The following is a 20,082-nucleotide window of genomic DNA, read 5'->3' as shown; positions in this document are numbered from 1 at the left end:
GCTTGCTAAAATATCCCTAAAGTGGGGCTGCACTGAAGAAGAAAATGAAAACAGGGTTGTACTTACCTGTAACTGCTGTTCATTAAGTTTCTTCTGTGCCGACACATATTTCCTCCCTCCTGCCCCACTGTAGGATCTCTTACTGATATATTTTTTTCTTATTTTCAGGCATACAGTGGCAAAGCAGGAACTGGGGGGAGAGGGGGTGAACCATCCTGGAGCATGTAGTTTGAGTGGGGAGGAATCATCTCATTGGCTCTTGGAGAGAGGGGCACCCCCTGCAATTGCTATGAGCTACGAAGAAATCTGCCGAGATTGGCAGGCCTGCGTGAATGCAGTCCCCAATATGTATTTGCACTGAAGACCTTGATGAACAGCAATTATAGCAAGTGCAGCACTATTCTATTTTCCCCATATAGTTAAAAGAGAATAACTGCCGTTTCATCCTGTCATTCTCATGGACTCATGTTACATTTGTGGAGTGGAGATTAGGCTGAATCTTTCTGTAGCCATTTTCACATATGCAAAAGGCAGGAAATTGTAATTGTCAAACAACAGTCAATGTAGTATCTAATCTTTTTTCTTTCAATTTATTAAAACAATGCCAATTTCTCTAGTTTTGGTGTTTCTTTGCTTTTGTTTTTTGAAGTGTGAAAGTTTTTTTTTAGCAGAACAGTGATGATTAGTGATGCTAGCAACAGTTTGTCTAGGGCATGGACAATATCTTGCGGTATTCAGATATCCTATTTCTGTTTCGCATTGAGCACATCTTTCCCACAGTGCTACAACTACATTCTGAGTTTGTCTGTAACCCATTAAGAGCTGATGGACTTATTTTGGAGCACAGTTAACCTTGGTTATAAATTCCTGCAAGATGATAATCATTGTCATTATTTCTAATTGTGAGATGATGTGCTAATTAGTAATGTTGCTTGAATATTACATTGGTTCTGTGTTATGGCAGAGAGAGACTTTTGTTGATGTGTATCATCCTATGGGTATAAATTTCATGGCAAAATTGGAGGAAAGGATAAATTGCATCACTAGTTTATACATTTTGTATATTTAAAATTTAGCCCAGTATATTGATCAAAGGTGGGTGGTAAATTTTCATATCTAAAGTTGCATGTTGATCCCCACCCTTTTTCCTCCTTTGATCATATTATTGTGTTGTGTTTGTATAAACAGGCATAGGTATCATCTTGTGGGTATGCAATATTCAAAGTGCACCTTGTGGAGTAGTTTGCCTATTCATTTTAATAGGAGTCTGCTCCTGTACTTATCTATTTGTACAGGTCTCCCTCTTTTGTGCACCAGGTAACCAGAGGTATGTAAACAGATCTCTGTATCAGGGTAACTGCATTTCTGAGGTCTGTGCATACACAGAAAGTATTATTTATATATGAAATATGTGGCAAGGTTAATTTGCTGAGGTTGTGTTAGATAGTTAATCTCTTATAAGGATAATATAGAGCTTGGAACAAAGGAAAAATAGAAATCACCAAACTTTAAAAAGGTACAGTTTACCATGACTGTGCCCATTCATCAGAAGATATCAGGTTCTTTAAATGTGTAGGTGATTTATGAGACTTTGTGAAAGCTTTGAAGGGCTTTAGGAATTTAGGAATGTAGAACAGTGTCTGGAAACACCAGCATTATGCAGATTCCTGAATCCATTGATCAGCCTTACTTCTATGGCTCCTTTCCAGTTCTCTGAGTGTGGGGGAAAGGGGAGCAAACAAGGAATCTACAACTTCAGTGGACCAATAAATATCACCTTTACCTAGCATTAAATGCAAACCATATTTTCCATCGGCAGAGTAAAACTTTTCCGCTCTACCCTCTCACAGCAGCCCAACAGTTATAAAATGCTGCTCCTGGGGACTAAGGGTCCTTGAAGAATGATGGGGCAGAGGATCTGCAGCAGGAAGGAGGGATTGGTGGATATTACCAATTTAGTATGCTTATTAAGAATAAGGTTTCACAGAGTTTTCTGGAGAGCAGGGCAGGATTAAAATGCAGCAAAATAATAAGCTTATTACGAGACAGGAATAAATAAACTTTATTAACTTTTTAATAAACAGTGAGCAAGATTAAAATTGGAAAATTAGGTTTATTTTACCTATTTATTCATTTAGATTTAATATGCCACCCCTCCCCTTTGCTACACTTCATGTGACATCAAACAATTAAACCATACAAACATTAAAACATTCTAACAAATTGTATCAAGATGTCGATAAACAACCTAATACCTATGAGGATTACTAGTGGACCTGATGGTACTATCAGAGGAATATAGAGAAGAAAAGAGGGAAGAGGCAAGATATATCATAGCAGCCTCAACCTTATGTGTAGTGGAATAGCTGTGCCCTGGTCTCATTGGACAGAACGTTCCACTAGACTGAGAAAGTTTGCCATTTTCCTGCAATGGGCAAGGAATGACCCCTGGCTGACATTTCCCACTCCTGCTCCATTGACCAGGGGGAGAATTTTTTAAAAAAAGTTCACCAATGGTATTACATCAGTTTCAGGGAAAATCTGAATGTCAGTTCACTCTAAGGCATATTCTGCATGGGCCAAAAACCGCAGAGTGCAGTCGGCGTAAACGAAAATGCTGCAGCCTCAGGACATTCACATGACCGGGCGTCCCATGGACAGCATGCACATTGGCCTTCGCACGGAGGCGCAGCAGGTTTTTTTTTTGTTGGCCACCCATTCCTGCGTAGCTACCCAGGATCGCACACATGAACCCCTACAGCCACGCTGACATCCTATGAGACCCAGATACGACCCTGTGTGCCTGCGTGGCTACGCAGATGTGAACTGGAAATTTAAAAACTGCAAGCGTGGCTGGAGCAGAAGCACCTCCTACCCGGCAGTTTGCTCGGCACCGGTTGCCAAATGGTGTTTTTGAAATGACTCACTCATTTAGCGATTCACAAATTCCCCCCTTTTGGGGGAAATAGGACGTTGCATCTTCGCTTCAGTAGTGGCAGCTGTGCAAAGTTCTCCCCTACAACAGTGTTTTACCGTCCTCACACCGCTGTTTTTGGCCCGTGTGGAATCCGCCTCAGTATTGACAGAATCACTATAGTTTCACCATGGAGTTTCCAGCAGTTCCTAGAGTGGACTGGCATCACTTCTAGGTTGCCTCTAGCCTCCCTATAGTGAATGCAGTGTTGCCTTCCACAGACATGAGTTTTTCTGGGTCCTCCTTCTGTAACAGCCAATCTTGCCCACTGAAACTCTCACCAAAAGTTAGAGGCTCTCAAGACTTATCAGGCTCAATGAGATGTCTCAAAAAGAAAATTGTTCCACTTGTATGTGCAAGGAAATTCACTGTATATGTCCATAGGCGTCGTTTGGTTCAGTCATTGTATTTTTCCCTCCTTATTTGCACAGAGAGGCCATTATAAACAAGTTGATCCGAACGTCTACAGTTTACTGTGGATTAAGTTGCCATTTTAAAAACAAAACAAAAATGTGCTTTCTTTGTTTCTGAAGGTACGACAGAGCGGGTGTGTCTGATCCAGGGAACAGTGGAAGCACTAAATGCAGTTCATGGCTTCATTGCTGAAAAGATTCGAGAAATGCCTCAAAATGTGGCCAAGACAGAACCAGTTAGCATTCTACAGCCTCAAACCACCGTCAATCCAGACCGCATCAAACAAGTGAGTTGAGAAAGGAATAAGCTGCTGTTGTATAACAGTTCATTCAAAGAACCCCTAAGAAGTTTAGCAGTTAAGGCATTCATATTACCAGTGTGTTGCCATTATGTCAGCTATCTGCAGTGTCTTCCTCACTGCATGAGAAATGCCTAATTTTAAGGCTGCTGTTTCCCCGTTTTGAAATCACCACCTGACACTGGCATCACCATTGGAAAGATTTGCCAAACTCCTTTGTAGCGAGATGATACCAGGTTACTGTTTTAAGAATCTTTAATTCAACTATTGTCAAAATGACCTCGCACCATCGATTATTTTGTTCCAGTTTGTCTTCTGCAGATTTCCCTTAAAAAATCATTAAAAACTGTCCAAGAACTGGGCTTGCAATATCAAAACAAGTTGTACTTGTTACTTCAGATGTACGTTAGCAATTCTCAAACTGAGGAGGAGTTTCAGGAAGAGTTTCAGGAAGGCACTAGAGTCTTGAGGCAGGTTGCACTCCCCCCCCCCCCCAGCAGTCTGGGTGGGTGGAATGACTTTTGGTAAAGTACTTTTCTTCGTCCCAGAGGCGGAGCAAGGGAAAACTGCACCCGGGGTGCATGCGTGTGCCCTGCACCCCTGCCGCAGTGCCCCCACCCCAGAATGCCCCGCCCCCTCCAAAGCCCAGCCATGCCTCCGCCGTGGCTTTGCCCAGGGCGTCGCCTCCCTCCCCACCCCATTGACGCTACGCCACTGCTTGGTCCAGTTTGGATGTTTGAGAGCGATCTTATTACATTTGTGAGCAGGTCAGTTCTGCCACCACATCAGTCTAATTCGGAAAGCACAGAAAGAATAACTACTTCTTTTAATTATAATACCCTCTGAGTGGATTTAGGAGAACATCAGAGAGATACTATTCATCTTCTAATGTTAATTATTCCATAGGGCTAGTTATAGTGTTATCTTGGCCACAGCAGACTAGTGTCTTGTGCCACCTTCAGTTAGTTTTTAAGGCTCTTCTATTAATAGCCCAATCCCTAGGTTCTTAAATACAACAGCAGGTTGCATGCAGGTTGACAATCTCTACACATGTAAAATTGGTGGAGGGGAGAGCAGAAAATGCATAATCAACAGACTCAAGAAACACTTCTATGGTAGAGCAGAGTTATTAGCAAGTAAGTTTGCAGATTTAATATACAAGGTAACTCAAATGTACAGTCTATACTCAAATCTTCTAAAATGGTAGACTTTCTGTGAGCAAATGGAAGAGCCTATGCTCACATCAGAATTTACAGTCCATACACATTTTTCAAATTATTCAAATCTATGCCTTAGCCTATTAAATCCGACACAGCGAAGCAATCATCTTGTCTATAGCTTGCTTTCAGTATAATTTTAATATTAAAATGTATATTAAAACCTTCCTTTTTGTGCTTTCTTGTCTATATGGATCAAGTTGTGCAAAAATGGTTTGATACTTAAGTGGGCAGATATCTTTTAAAAGCCACCATGTGAATAGGGGTGTTTTTTTCTGTAAAAGAATTGCTTGTGAACCCTCCCACATACATACACACACACACACACACACACACACACACAATTTGGAGTACAGTTATCTTTATATAAACAATCATTTCACTTCCGAGTTTTTTGTCCACTATCTTATTCAAAACTATTTTAATTATTAAACCTGTATTTAAATAAACCTAGTGGGGTTTTTTCAATAGATTGGCTCAGTGATAGAGCATATGTTTGGCATGCAGAAGGTCCCAGGTTCAATCTCTGACCTCTCCAGTTAAAAGAATCAGGTAGTAGATGATTTGAAAGATCTCTACCTGAGGCTCTAGAGAGCTGCTGCTAGTCTGAGAAGACAGTATTCACCTTGATGAACTGATGGGTTGATTCAGTATAAGGAGAGTTCATGTGTACATGTATGTAATGCATTATTTTTTTAAAAAAAACTATCAACGAACAGAAGCTATCAAGCTGGACCTTAAAAATCTCAGTTATATTATTCTATTTCATTATTAAATAATACATAGTATCCTTATTTTTGTATCATAATCTCTGACAGTTTGTAAAATTTGTTGGGGTATCTATAGGAAAAAGCTGCATCACTGACATTTGTTTTTGCTCCAACAATTTATGCTGCCTTTAAATATATTATAATTCAACCATTTTGTTAGGCAAAGGATAGGGACACTAAAGAACCAAGTCATTCATCTTACTCATAGAATTTAATGCTGTTTCCGCACAGGCAGAAAATAGTGCCCTAGGGACAGTAAAAACATTGTCCCTGGGGCGCTGTTCGCACAGCTGGTGCTGCTGCATAGCAGCAGCGCTGTGCTCACCCCCCCAAGCAGCACAAAGACGCCACTTTTGAAACTCACTCCCTGAGCAAGGTTTTTCAAAAGCAGCGTCTTCCCACCGGCATGGTGCGAAGCGCACCAGTGTGAGAGTGCCGCTTTCGGCCCCTCCGGTTTCCTGTTCACCTTCCTCTCCTCTCTGTGCAGCTCTGGACAGCTGGAGGGACACACTCACGCTGCCCTCTGACCCCCGGAGGTCAGAGGGCAGCGTGGGCGTGTCCCTCCAACCATCCAGAGCTGCTCAGGGAGGAGAGGTAGGTGAATGGGACGAACTGCGGGCAGCTCCATGTGGAGTCGCCTCTGTGGGTTGCAGCAGCCTTGGCGCTGTCCACATGAGACCGTGTGAACGGTTTCATGTGTCCACCGGCATAAATTATGCCGGTGGAGAGCTGTTTCCTGCCGCTGTGCAGAAACGGCCATTGAGTTGGTGTCAAGATCCTCTAGACCATACAAGACACTTGTATAATCACAAAGGTTTATTTATTGCAAGCATTAGTCAGATCAAGTACAGTTCAAAGGCAGCTCTGCCTGTCTGGTGAATCATATAAGCAAAACTTCCCCCTCCCCCTCCCATCCAGATAGGGAGCAACAGTGTGAAAGTGCGTTGGGTAAGTGGCCTTCACACTAGAGGCCAGCGCCAAGAAGCTGATAAAGCACCTGGCGTTTGACAGGCAATGAGCTAGCAAGCAGGATAATTCACACAAAGCAAAACCCACAGAATTCAGGCCTGACAGTTGGAAGAGATCCCAAGGGCCATCAAGTCCAACCCCTTGCAATGCAGGAACACACATACTCTCTATGATCTCTAAAATTACATAGATTGTTGTAATTTTCCAGGAAGTCATGATTCTCTCATTGACATCAGGAAGATTTTTATGTATCTTTGTACTTTTATCTTAACAGCAAGAAAACATGAATATTTCTAAGAAACTGAGCCCCATCGGGGGGGGGGGGGACAAATCCGCTTCAGGGAGAGGCTTGCCACCTTGCTGGGGAATTCATATTCCCTGGAGCACTTCCCACAGGGGCGATCTCATTGGCATGCGTCTGCCGTGCCCCTTACCCCAGCACTGGAACATGGCACTGAACATTGGGTCCGTGTCCCAGCACCCCCACTGCTGCAGTGGTGGTAGCTAGGGGAGGAGCTGACATTAGTTGGCTCCTTCCTAGTCTTTGCCAGTGTTCCATCAGCAAGCTGCAGTCCGCACATAAGCCAGCCATTTAGCTGGTGTAAGTCTGGTACGACCCATTGATGTTTCTCAGCTACAGAGAGGCTTTTTTAGTTCCCCTCGCTGCTGGGAAGCCTCTTTGGGGGCAGCATCCAGGCATAGCCACAGCGCTGGGCACCCAAGACAATGGCACCTATATTTATAAAAATAACCATGCCTGTGGGAAGCAACATGTATATGTATGTGTGTTTCAGAAGTTTATCCTAAAATTCAGTTATAAATAGCTGTATATGTCATTGATGGAAAAGTGGAATATAAGTGGGTTAAATGAATGAAATTATGGATTTTCACTTGCAGCAAAGGTTCAAATCTGAAAGTAGATTCAAGTAGTCTGAAATCTTAAAATAATAATATAGCTTGTAGTGAAAGAATCCTTCAGCTAAACTGAGTTAAAAGACAAATATTGCTGAAAATAGTCCGCTTAAATTTGAATGATCTATGAATTATTCCCATCTGGGCATTCAGAATATCTTTCTGATGCCTTAGATAAACATAGTGGCGCAGATGTTATGCACTAACCCCTGCTTTTGTGAATTCCTTAACCTTTCATTTCCTCTAAGGCTGCTCTAATCATAGGCTTAGAGCATATAGGAGGGATGGAACCATGTAATGGGCTCTGTTCCAATCATAAGTCAAAATATCTTGTTGTTTTTGGAGAATACAGATCATTAGTTCTATACCCAACCCATAGCTGAGCAGAGAGGAGCAATGAGTCCCAACATTAGTTAGATCTGAGAAGGTTTTCAGTTTGGCTGAAACTCACTAGCTTTGTTGAATGGAGGAAGAATCACAGTTTTCTGTAAGATGAAAATATGATCACCGATAGAAATAATTTAAATAAATAATAATTTGGATTAGTGCTTGAGTTCACTTCTACTGTATGTAATTACTAGAGAAATTCTAACAACACCTGAACTAAGAAAAAAATTGCAGTCCAAAGGTTACAGCTTATAGAATGCTCAGAAATGGTAGATAAAATTGGCTAATGTATTGCCGAGGACTTTCACGGCCAGAATCAACTGGCTGTTTTGGTTCTTCTGGGCTGTGCGGTCATGGTCTAGTAGTTTTTGATCCTAACATTTTGCCCGCATCGTCAGAGGCATGTCAAAGTAAGACTTTTTCTTTCATTCTAGCTTTTTTTTTCATTTTTCCATCAAGTCACAGCTGATATATGGCAATTCTGGGGGAGTTTGAAGGGAAACACATCTACCCATAACTTGCCTCTGAAGAGGTCAGCAATAGATGCAAGAAAAACATTAGAAGCAAAAACTACTAGAACACAGCCATACAGCCTGGAAAATCCACAACAGTCAAAATTGTCTAACATTAACACATCCTGTAATAAAGAAGTATCTTGTATTTTCTAATAATTAAACCCATTTTGTAAAGATTTTGTGCGTTGCAGAAAGTTACGTACTAAGGAAGCTAAGGAGATGAAGTAGCCCTGCAGCGACCACCACCACAGACTGTGACAGTATTGTCCCACCTTGCTGGTACAAGGAGGTTAGTTCAGCCTGTGTCCCTTTTGCACCCAAGGAATCAGTTGCTACTCTGCCATCTTTTCCCCCCACTGCCAGATGAATTAGAATTTCAGAGAAAGTAGCAGCGTAATTTGTCAAGCCCAATTTGGACAGCATGTTTCTTACTAAAAAGTTGGTTATCTAAAACTGCAGTTGTTGATTACCTGTCTTAATAAGGTTTCTGTAGTACAAGGAGGGCTGAGCAACTTTGTCACATCTTAATTAGTTGCTCCGTGGCTTATTTGAATTGGGGGAGTGGAGCGTATGCATATAATATTTTAATAGTACATTGCTTTGAATTATAAAACACTTCGTTTTACATTCAAGATTATAGTTTTGGTAGATGGGTGAACAATTTTTATACCATATGAAAATATATTTCTATTATGCAGCAAGAGCCAAAATCTGGAGAACAATGAAAGAGCGAATAGCACTTCCATAAGTATTTTAGTAAAAAGTATAGTCTGCTGCAAAGTTGTCCTAGTTTTAATAATAATATATAATAGAAAATTCTGACTAGTTCTTCACTAGAGCCTTGCTAGAAGGCATCTAATAATTACTGAAATCTTCATTGATACTGTGAATGATCCAGTGTTAAAAATTGAAATTATTTAAAGTGAATTAATCTTATGATTCTAATCATTTCATACATCTCATTACTAAAAGCTGATAATTTTTAAATGCAAGCATTTGCCTAATTCAAAATACTAGATTTTTTTGCTCTACATTGTAGATTTAAGATTTTTTCTTTTGCTCTACATTGTAATTCAGAGTTATTGAATTGATTCTAGCTTTCTGCAGTATGCAGTGCTACCTGAAACTATTTCATTGATATCTTTATGAAGCAGTGTGTATCTAAGGTGACCAGGACTTTCAGTTGTATGACAGATATTTTTCAATAAGTAATGACATATTCTCTCTCTTAGGATAAGATTTTTTTTATAAATTAGTAAAAATAAAGAGCCATTAAATATCCTTTTTGGAGTATTATTGCATATTTCCACATATGGGGAAACTGAGAAAAAATTAAAAGTGGGATAGAAATGTTTTAATAACAGTTGGCCTAAGCAAGATCTTTCTTGAAAAGCAGTGATCCTTGAGATCAGAGAAGGGTCCCTTTCCAGGTTATAACCGTGTGTACACCACTTTGCATGGCATCCAAGATGGGAGAAGCCATTCCCGTTTTCAGTACCTTCCTTGGGATTCAGGTCTATTAACATCAGATAGTAAACACTGGAACCTCACAAAGAATCAGATAATTAAAAAATAATAATCTTGTAGCATCCCATCAGAGTATTCTATAAATTCTCAAGGATTCTATACATTCTCATGAATTCGTTCTTGCTATAACCAGAGTTGCTTTTACAATACTCTTTTTCCATTGGTAGCATTAACTCATTTGCTTATTCCTAAGGATCCCAATAATTTTTCTTCCCAAAATTTTAAAAATTGTAGTGACTTTCGGAACTTCCTTCATAACTGCATCTCAGGCTTTCAGGTGTAAGTTAATTAGAGGTGTTTTCTCACTTGTTCTAAAAAGTGATTCGTGATATGATTGGTAATGGTATGTAATCCCACCACTCCATTATGTGTCTGGCAACAGAATGCAATCCTACTTCTCTCCATGATATCCCCGTTCCTCTGCCTTTACTCACCTTGCAATTTCTCAGTTATTGTTGGTGAATATCCTCCACCTTCCCCATGCCACCCAGTTTCACTAATGTACTTTTCTTTTTAAATATTAAAATATACACTATGCATTCACTCCTTCACTGGTGCACACTTACATCACTTAGGTAAGAGGTGGAGTGCACACTCCCCTTCCACTAGCAGAGCATCAGTTAGAATGAAACCTTTTACACTGTGGTCATGGGATAATTATTTGCAGCAGATAGGACTTGTGGACAAGGGGGGGTCTTACAGGGAAAGAGAAACTCCACAGTTAGTAGATACTTCAGTAAATAGGACTTTTTGTAATTGTTTTTAAGTTGATTTATGCTCTGTATACACCAGTACTAATGCACACATGGATGTTCCTTTGTGGGGAAGTAACCCCTCTCCCTCTCTGGAGTAGTTGCAATGGTTTCAGCAACAGGTGTTCTTCAGAGGGAAAGATTTGGGGAAGCCAGATTCCCTGAGTAGAAGCAAAGAACTCATACTTGACTGGTCTGAAATAACTCAGCAGTTTGATTTTCATTTCATTTATTGGATTTATATGCCACCCTTCCCGGTTGGATGGGTTCAGTGTGGCTCACAACAGTAGAGAACAGCAATATTAGAAAAAATATTAAATGTAATGAATACGTAATAAACAGTAAACACAATGTTAAAATCAATGTTTACAAGATTATATCCTGGTACTATAATCCTAAAGGATAACAAATCAACCAGAGGGAGGGAATGAATTTACAGTTATGAGAAAGATATAGAATCACTAAACGAAACCTAGAAAAAAGAGAAGGAAGGGAAGGAAAGAGAGGGGAGGGGAGGGGAAAGGAGTCCAGCTAAGTTTGACAGTGTTGTTATCCTCAACCATAGGCCTGGTGGAACAGCTCTATTTTACAGGCCTTGTGAAACTGTAACAGGTCCCACAGGGTCATTTGAAAGAGCATTCCACCAGGCTTGGGTCATGAAGGCTGTGGCCCTGGTTGAGAACAGCAGGACGTTTTTCGGGCCAGGGACCACTAATAAGTTGTTACTTGCAGAGCAAAGAAACCTGAATGAAACGGGTCCAGAGTCAATATGTCCTTCAGCAAAGCCTGTAGCTGTTCTGCAGCTGCTCCCAGAACTACCTTACCCAGGAGTGGAAGATGGGATACTGGGCAGTAGCTGGATGGATCAGAAGAATGCAGGGGGGGGGGGGGGGTTTCTAGAGCAACTATTTTTAAAGAGGCCTGCAGAACGGCAGTGCCAGCTTACTGTAATTGTATAGCACTAGGTTTGAGAGATCCTTTGATTGTTAGATCTTGAAAGACTCGAACAACCTGGGGAAATTGCTTTTTACAAGCTATTGTCCAGAATATGGAGGCAATACATAGATCAAGATGTCATATAAACAGGAAAAGCATGTATGTGTATGTATTCCTTCAGATAAAAAAAAAGAACAAGGAAATGGTAGGACCCCTGGAAAAGATGGTGAAATGCTAACAAGGGACAGAGAAAAGGCAGAACTACTCAATGCCTTCTTTGTCTCAGTCTTGTTTCAAAAGGAAAATAATGCTCAACCTGGGGAAAAAATAGATCAGATGATGCAGTAGAAGAAATCCAGCACAGAATAGATAAAGAGGTACTACTGGAATACCTGGCTACTTTAAATGAATGCAGATCCCCAGGACTTGATGAACTGCATCCAGGGGTATTAAAAGAGCAGAAGTGACTTGGATGATGGAATAGAGGGCATGCTAATAAAATTTGCAAATGACACCAAATTAGGAGGGGTAGCTAATACCCCAGAGGACTGGGTCAGAATTCAAAATGACCTGGACAGATTAGAAAGCTGGGTCAAAGCTAACAACATGAATTGCAACAGGGAAAAAAATGAAATGCACAGATACAAAAGGAGTGACATCTGGCTTGACAGCAGTTCATGTGAAAGGGATCTGGGAGACTACAAGCTAAACATGAGTCAACAGAATGATATGGCAGCTAAGAAAGCCAAAGCAATTCTGGGATGCATCAATAGGAGTATAGTATCTAGATCGAGGGAAGTAGTAGTACTGCTATATTCTCCATTGATCAGACCTCACTTGGAATACTTTGTTCAGTTCTGAGCACCACAATACAAGAATAATATTGACAAACTAGAGTGTACCAGAGGAGGGTGATCAAAATGGTAAATGGTCTGGAATCCATGCCCTATAAGGACAGACTCAGGGAGCTGAGTATGTTTAGTCTGGAGAAGAGAAGGTTAAGCGGTGACATGATTGCCATGTTTATATATCTGAAGGATTTTCATGTTGAAGAGGGGAAAAGTTTGGTTTCTTCTACTCCACAGACTAGGACATGGATTCAAACTACGAGAAAAGAGATTCCACCTAAAAATTAGGAAGAACTTCCTGATGATAACAGCTGTTTGACAGTGGAATGTGCTGCCTCAGAGGGTTGTAGAGTCTCCTTCTTCGGGAGTTTTTAAACAGAGGCTGGATGACCATCTGTCAGAAGTGCTTTGACTGTTTGTTCCTGCGTTCAGGGGGTTGGACTAGATGGCACTTGTGGTCTCTTCCACTCTGTAATTCTGTGGCCCTTTCCGCACAGCGGAAAGGGTGCTGCTCCACCGGCAGAAATTATGCCGGTGGAGGGGAGGGTGCCATTCGCACAGGAGCATGCAAGCGGCCCCCGCAAAGGCCAGCACAAGTGGCTCCGCACGGAGCCGCCTCTTCTGCGTCCCCCCCCCCACTCACCTCGTCCTCCAGCGTTGGTCTGGAGGGCTGCAGGGATTCGCCCATGCTGCCCTCCAACCTCCAGGGGTCGGAGGGAAGCGTGGGCGGGTCTCAGCAGTCCTCCAGACCAACGCTGGAGGACGAGGTGAGTGGGGGGGGGACAGGAAAGTGGCACCTTCGGCGCGGTGCAGTTCGCACTGCACCGATGGGAAGGTGGCGCTTTCCAAAAACCTCCCTCGGGAAGGGAGGTGGGAAGCGGCGCCTTCACGCGTTGCAGCAGCACTGCCTGTGCGAACAGCTGCCCAGGGAAGGCGTTTTTGCCGTCCCTGGGCCGCTGTAAATGCCCTGTGCAGAAAGGGCCTATGATTCTAAGACAGTGAGCACAGATGTATCAGGAGTGCCAGGGCCATTAAACAGCTACATTTATAATAGGGAACGGAGAAGGCTATGACTGACTTGCAGTAAGAGTTTCAAGACTACATGAAGTGGATGTAGCTTCCATCAGATCAGACAAAGAGCTGAGGCAAGAGCAAGTTATTAGGTTATTTTATGGATGTCTCTAAAGGTCCATCTCCACTCCAGTTCAGTAAGCCCCCAATCTGGTGGTCCCACCAAAAGTTTCAGTGGCTATACTGTGTTTATGAAGGAAAAAGAAATGCCAGACAGAGGGACAGAAAACCCCAAAATGTTTATAGTTCAAATATTCTGCTGAAGATTACACATACTTACTTGTATGTAATGTGGACTTTGCATTCTTTTATATCCAGAAGGGAGACTATTTCCCCCTTTTTGCCATCAGTTATTCATACATTTTAAAAATATACCTTCCTTCATCTCCATCAAACAATGTTTAGGAAGTACTTGTGGGGTGTCGATAGGGCTCTAATTCTGAGAACCCAAGAAAATTCTGCTGTCTTAAAAATAGTGAAAAAATCTGTGCCTATTGCTTCTACATTTCTCCCAACTAGTTTTATGAAATTACTGCATAATTTGCTAGTAATTTTTCACAGACACAATACTGTGGGTTCATCTAATCCAGTGGTTCCCAACCTTTTTTCACACGTATACCCCTTGGCAACTTATTTCCCTAAAATTATACACCTATATTAGCAAAATGTTTGTAAGAACATAAGAACTAGCCTGCTGGATCAGACCAGAGTCCATCTAGTTCAGCATTCTGCTACTCGCAGTGGCCCACCAGGTGCCTTTGGGAGCTCACATGCAGGATGTGAAAGCAATGGCCTTCTGCTGCTGCTGCTCCTGAGCACCTGGTCTGCTAAGACATTTGCAATCTGAGATCAAGGAGGATCAAGATTGGTAGCCATAGATTGACTTCTCCTCCATAAATCTGTCCAAACCCTTTTTAAAGCTATCCAGGTTAGTGGCCATCACCACCTCCTGTGGCAGCATATTCCAAAAACCAATCACACGTTGCGTGAAGAAGTGTTTCCTTTTATTAGTCCTAATTCTTCCCCCCAGCATTTTCAATGAATGCCCCCTGGTTCTAGTATTGTGAGAAAGAGAGAAAAATTTCTCTCTGTCAACATTTTCTACCCCATGCATAATTTTATAGACTTCAATCATATCCCCCCTCAGACGTCTCCTCTCCAAACTAAAGAGTCCCAAACGCTGCAGCCTCTCCTCATAAGGAAGATGCTCCAATCCTTCAATCATTCTCGTTGCCATTCTCTGCACTTTTTCTATCTCTTCAATATCCTTTTTGAGATGTGGTGACCAGAACTGAACACAATACTCCAAGTGTGGTCGCACCACGGCTTTATATAAGGGCATGACAATCCTTGCAGTTTTATTATCAACTCCTTTCCTAATTATCCCCAGCATAGAGTTTGCCTTTTTCACAGCTGCCATGCATTGAGTTGACATTCCCATGGAACTATCAACTAAGACGCCCAAATCCCTTTCCTGGTCTGTGACCTGATAGCACTGACCCCTTTAGCGTGTATGTGAAGTTTGGATTTTTTGCCCCTATGTGCATCACTTTACATTTTGCTACATTGAACTGCATTTGCCATTTCTGAGCCCACTCACCTAATTTATCAAGGTCCGCTTGGAGCTCTTAGCAATCCTTTGTGGTTCTCACCACCCTACATAATTTGGTATCATCTGCAAACTTGGCCACCATGCTACTCACCCCTACTTCCAGGTCATTTATGAATAAGTTAAAGAGCACTGGTCCCAATACGATCCTTGGGGGACACCACTCCCTACATCTCTCGTTTGTGAGAACTTCCCATTTATACCCACCCTTTGCTTCCTGTTCCTCAACCAGTTTTTAATCCATAGGAGGACTTCCCCTCTTATTCCTTCATTGCTGAGTTTTCTCAACAGTCTCTGGATTGTAATTAATACAGTCTCTGTATTGACTGTTTCTCAACAGTCTCTGTATTGTAATTAGTACAGATGCTGTTATTTCAAATTTATACGTTGTAACTGCAAATAAATGACCCCAAATAAATGACCCAATAATGGGATTAAAAACAATGGAATAGTAAGATGAACAAACAGTTCAAATATATTTATACTCAAAACTCAAAAGATAAAATGAGCTCACATTAATATTTAGTTAACATAAGAACTACATTGTATATACATTTTTTAACATTTAATTTTTTAACACTTTAAATCTTTACTATGTTTGATAGAAATAAAGAACACGATAAATATTCAATGCAACCCTGAGGCACTTAGTTTTTTTCTTTTTTTATTAGGTTCAACTGATGCAAAATGCAATATTAAACCTGGAACTGCATTAAACTACATTGCAAATTAATCCATCACATTTTTCACATTTAATTTATTAATAATTGAAAACTTTATGCTTTGATATTTACAAAACACAACAAATGTTCAGTGCAATCTTTGAACTTGTTTTGAGAAATGTCATTTAAAAAAACAGGTTCAACTGAAGTAAGATACAGTCTTAAATCTGGAATTGCATTCTGTAATTTATTTTTTATAAAGTTGTAAGAAGAGAAAACCCTCTTGACCAGCTCCGTATTTGTAAATGGCAACTGAAACTTAAGTGTCTTGTCAGAAAGGATCCAATACTACCATTTCTATTACTCTATCAAAGAGTACTAAGACATGGGAAAATGTCTTCTCAGAGCTTTGACACAGTAGTACTGTTCTGATAGATAAGCAAGCCATAGCATACTTAATTCTCACAGCATTAAAAATCTTAAAATAAATCTTAAAATAAATTTGTTCTCTGTTAGCAGTGAATTATTGCCATTTCCACTGACCAAAATAGTTGCTATGCAAGAGAATAAATGGGCATGAATCAAACATTGGAAACAGAAATACTAAAACCAGTGTGAAACCACTTCAGCCTGCCAGAATACTCAATAACCGCCTTTAAACAGACTAGCAAACTAGTTCTCTGGAATGTAAATTGTTTATCTGAGAATGCAAACTGCAGACCCAGCGAATTTCTCTGTCTCGTTGTCCCTGAGTTACAGTGCAATTTTATACAGCCTACAAAACAGCAAAATTATGTGCTAAAGAACATTATGGCAGTAGTGAAACCTTTGCTTCCTTTTGGGTCAGTTGAGTAGATGTTTTGAAATACTCATGGAATGCTAAAAAATAATGGAACAGGCTTCCTGAATCATTTATTGACTTGCTTATACCATGACTTGCTCCTCCTGAGTGGGGACCCAAAGCTGCTTAAATTGTGTTTTTTTGCTTCATTTTATCCTCACAATAACACAGTAAGGCAGGTAGGGCTGAGAGTGTATGACTGATACAAAGTCACCCAGAAAGCTTCCATGACAGGGTATGGATTTGAACCTGGGTCCCCCAAACCCTAATCTGATACTCTTAACAGTGTCTTTATGGTAAGCACTCACCTTGGCTGGTACTTTACATTAGGTCCAAGCATTAATAGAACTTAGGTTTTCAGCCTACATAGTTTTCCAAGTCAAGACAGACCATTGCCAAGGAAATGTGGGTAGTAAAATTGAATTTAGGACTAAATCCACTTTACATGCAAGCATGAGTACCTGAGCTTCTATTTTAAAAATGTGAGATAGGAAAGAGAGAAACAAGGAGACAGAAAGGGACAGAGGGAGAGAAAGCAGAGAGAAAGAGAAAAACAGAAGGATTTATACCCCCCCCCCCTTTTATCTCCTGTAAGACTCAAAGGCAGTGTTGGGATTCAAATAATTTAACAACCGGTTCCAGTGGTGGGATTCAAATAATTTAACAACTGGTTGTTTACAAGAACCATTTTAACAACTGGTTCTGCTGAAGTGGTGTGAACCTGCTGAATCCCACCACTGCTCAAAGGGACTTACAAACTCCTTCCCTTCTTCTCCCCACAACAGGCACCTTGTGAAGTAGGTGGAGCTAGGAGAAAACTGTGACTAGCCCAAGGTCATCCAGCAGGAATGGAGGAGTGGGGAAGCAAAACTGGTTCACCAGATAAGAGTCCTCAGCTCATGTGGAGGAGTAGGAAATCAAACCCTGCTCTTAACCACTGCATCATACTGGCTCTCAGGTGGACAGAGAAAGAGATTCTGCCAGCCTCCCCAAACACCCCACCCCCACCTGACAGCCTCCTGCATGACTGGACACTGTAGTCGGACCTCTCCAGCTACAGACTGAGCTTCTTGCCTACTTTTCAGACAGTGCCATAGGAGCACACATGCATCTCACCTGTTGCTTAATGGAGCAGCCCTATGACAATGACCAGCCTCTGTCACAGCATAGGAACACCCATCCTCCCCCTTCCGACAGCCTTCCGTGCCTCTGAAAGGTCTCCACTCTGCTCCCCAACCAAAAGAAATCTGCAAAGCCACCCTACTTCACACAGAGTGCTGCCCAGGTTTCTAGTCTTGCTGACTCCTTCAACATACACAAGTGAAGCCACACCTCACTTCCTGCCACTTCCTCTCATGGGTGGCATCTGATTGATTCCTTGCTCTCCTGATTAAAAAAGCTGTGCACTGGGGGCTGGGAGTTTCCATGCACAGCTCAGGAAACCTTGGCAGGGGCTCACCTTTTGCAGGGTGCACACACACAACTTTTTCATCCATTGCAATATTTTTTTCATGTATACCCAAACACTCTGGCGCATACCCGAGGCTAAAAGTTATTGCTCTAATGAGTTCATGGATTTTGAAGCCAGTGTCCTCTGTAAACCCAACAGCTTGTAGATTTATTTTCATTTGTGTTCTTTATAATCCGCCTTTTTCTTTTGGACTTAAGATGGATTGCACAGAGCAAGTCAAGGCACCATTTTATAATGGTACACCACTGTTGATATCTAAGACCCAATCAGGAAATCTTGAAAGACTCTTTTATTAAGCAATAAAAATAACTTCATCACTAGAATATTTTTATCAAAAGAGACATTGCATCTGCCCTAATCACCATTGCCTGTTTCTGCTTTTCTACAGAGTGTGGATTCCTCTTACCTTTGCCGTATTTCCCCAGATGTTATGTTATCCCTGCCAATTAACAATCTAAAAATTATCTAAAAAATTAACAATCTAAAAACAATCTAAAAATATCCTCTTGAAGCTATCAAAGACACATTTTATCTCCTGGTGAATAAAATGTGTTCCACTTTGCAGAACTGAATCATCTGTGGAGATTTGATGGGTCCATTCAGAAAAGGATGAAACAGCTGGTGAGCAAGAGAATGAAGTTAATCAATCTCATGTCTGTTCCTAGTAGAAAAAATGTATATTCCTTCCATGTATATTCAAAAGGAAATATACACCCAATCCTTATTACATTTATATAATTTACAAATATTAGGAAAATAGTTTCAGGTGAGTACCCATGTTAGCCTGTAGTACTAGAATTTGAGTCCAGTAGTGCCTTCAAGTCCAGATTTTTTTTTTAATGTATTAGCTTTCAAGGGTCAAAACTCACTTTGTCAGATATCAATATTTGGTAAAGAGTGAGATTTGGTGACACCTGATAGGACTGATCATTTATCAGCCTTTTTTATTTGACATCTGGAATATGTGTTTATCATCTTAGGAGCTCTCTGATAAAGATAGCTCTCACAGCCCTCATTTCAAGACCTTGATAAATTGTGGCTACCTTTAAACTGTTTCACCAGTCAGATATATCTTACCTATCTTTCTGCTTATGTTGGGCATGGGTCTGTAGGTGGAACCCTCTTCAGTATTTGCTTTACTAGTGATATGGATGCATTGATTCTCTTTGCATAGTTGATTGTCTATGGTGTCATAAAATTCTGTCATAATAATAGGCTTCTTTGTGATGAGAAACATTTTGGGGGAGAACTGTAACATTCTTTTATAAATAAAATACACAAGCAGGAACAAATGGTCCATATATAACATCAGTAGGAAATCTGTCATCTTAGATTCTAATCTCATTGAGCTAATTGCTTTTGAAACAAGACAGCAAACAGTGAAAACATTAAAACACCATAAGCAAGAAGGGTAGTGACAGAGTATCAAATCAAAACCTGGTGGAAGACCGTGATATAGGGGGACGGGAAAATCTCTCTAGGAGGAATTACATATTTTTGGTGCTATAATCAAGTAGAACCTTTCCTTGGTTACTACCTTCCTCCTTGAAATCAGCTGCTCACATGTGGGGATAGTAGTTAATCATTTTCTTTTACTATTTTTATCCTTGGATTTCTTTATCAAGAAGCAAATAAATGTCCAGACTGAATTACTCTAGTACCTTTTAGGATGTGTTTCTTCATCATTTCATGGCTTCCTTTAAAAGAGATCTACAGTTAAAATTTCTTCCCTCCCATTCATCTGGTCTCTCCTTTTAAGAGACAAACATTGTGAGAATTATTTGATCATAATCTCTTGTATTTTATGTACCTTATTTTCCCATAGACCTTAGGGCCGATTCAGAGTGGCTATTTACATTAGGTATACTTGCTTTTGTCCAGCAACGTGATCTTCAAACTAGCTGTGCAG

At 40.8% G+C, this 20,082-nt stretch overlaps 1 protein-coding gene across 4 annotated transcripts in view; it reads left to right on the top strand.

The window, feature by feature from the left end:
* The window catches only part of NOVA1 (NOVA alternative splicing regulator 1), a 181,864-nt gene that overhangs the window by 125,680 nt on the left and 36,102 nt on the right, over positions 1 to 20,082 (top strand). For all 4 annotated transcript variants that reach the window (XM_048484401.1, XM_048484400.1, XM_048484402.1 and 1 more), the window contains one exon: positions 3,508 to 3,674. In XM_048484401.1, the coding sequence (XP_048340358.1) occupies positions 3,508 to 3,674 (167 nt within the window). The remainder of the gene's footprint in view (positions 1 to 3,507; positions 3,675 to 20,082) is intronic.

This window comes from Sphaerodactylus townsendi, linkage group LG02 (genome assembly GCF_021028975.2).
Source record: "Sphaerodactylus townsendi isolate TG3544 linkage group LG02, MPM_Stown_v2.3, whole genome shotgun sequence".
Taxonomy (NCBI): Eukaryota; Metazoa; Chordata; class Lepidosauria; order Squamata; family Sphaerodactylidae; genus Sphaerodactylus; species Sphaerodactylus townsendi.
Note: the sequence above shows the minus strand (reverse complement) of the source record. Positions and strands in the feature narration are given on the sequence as shown.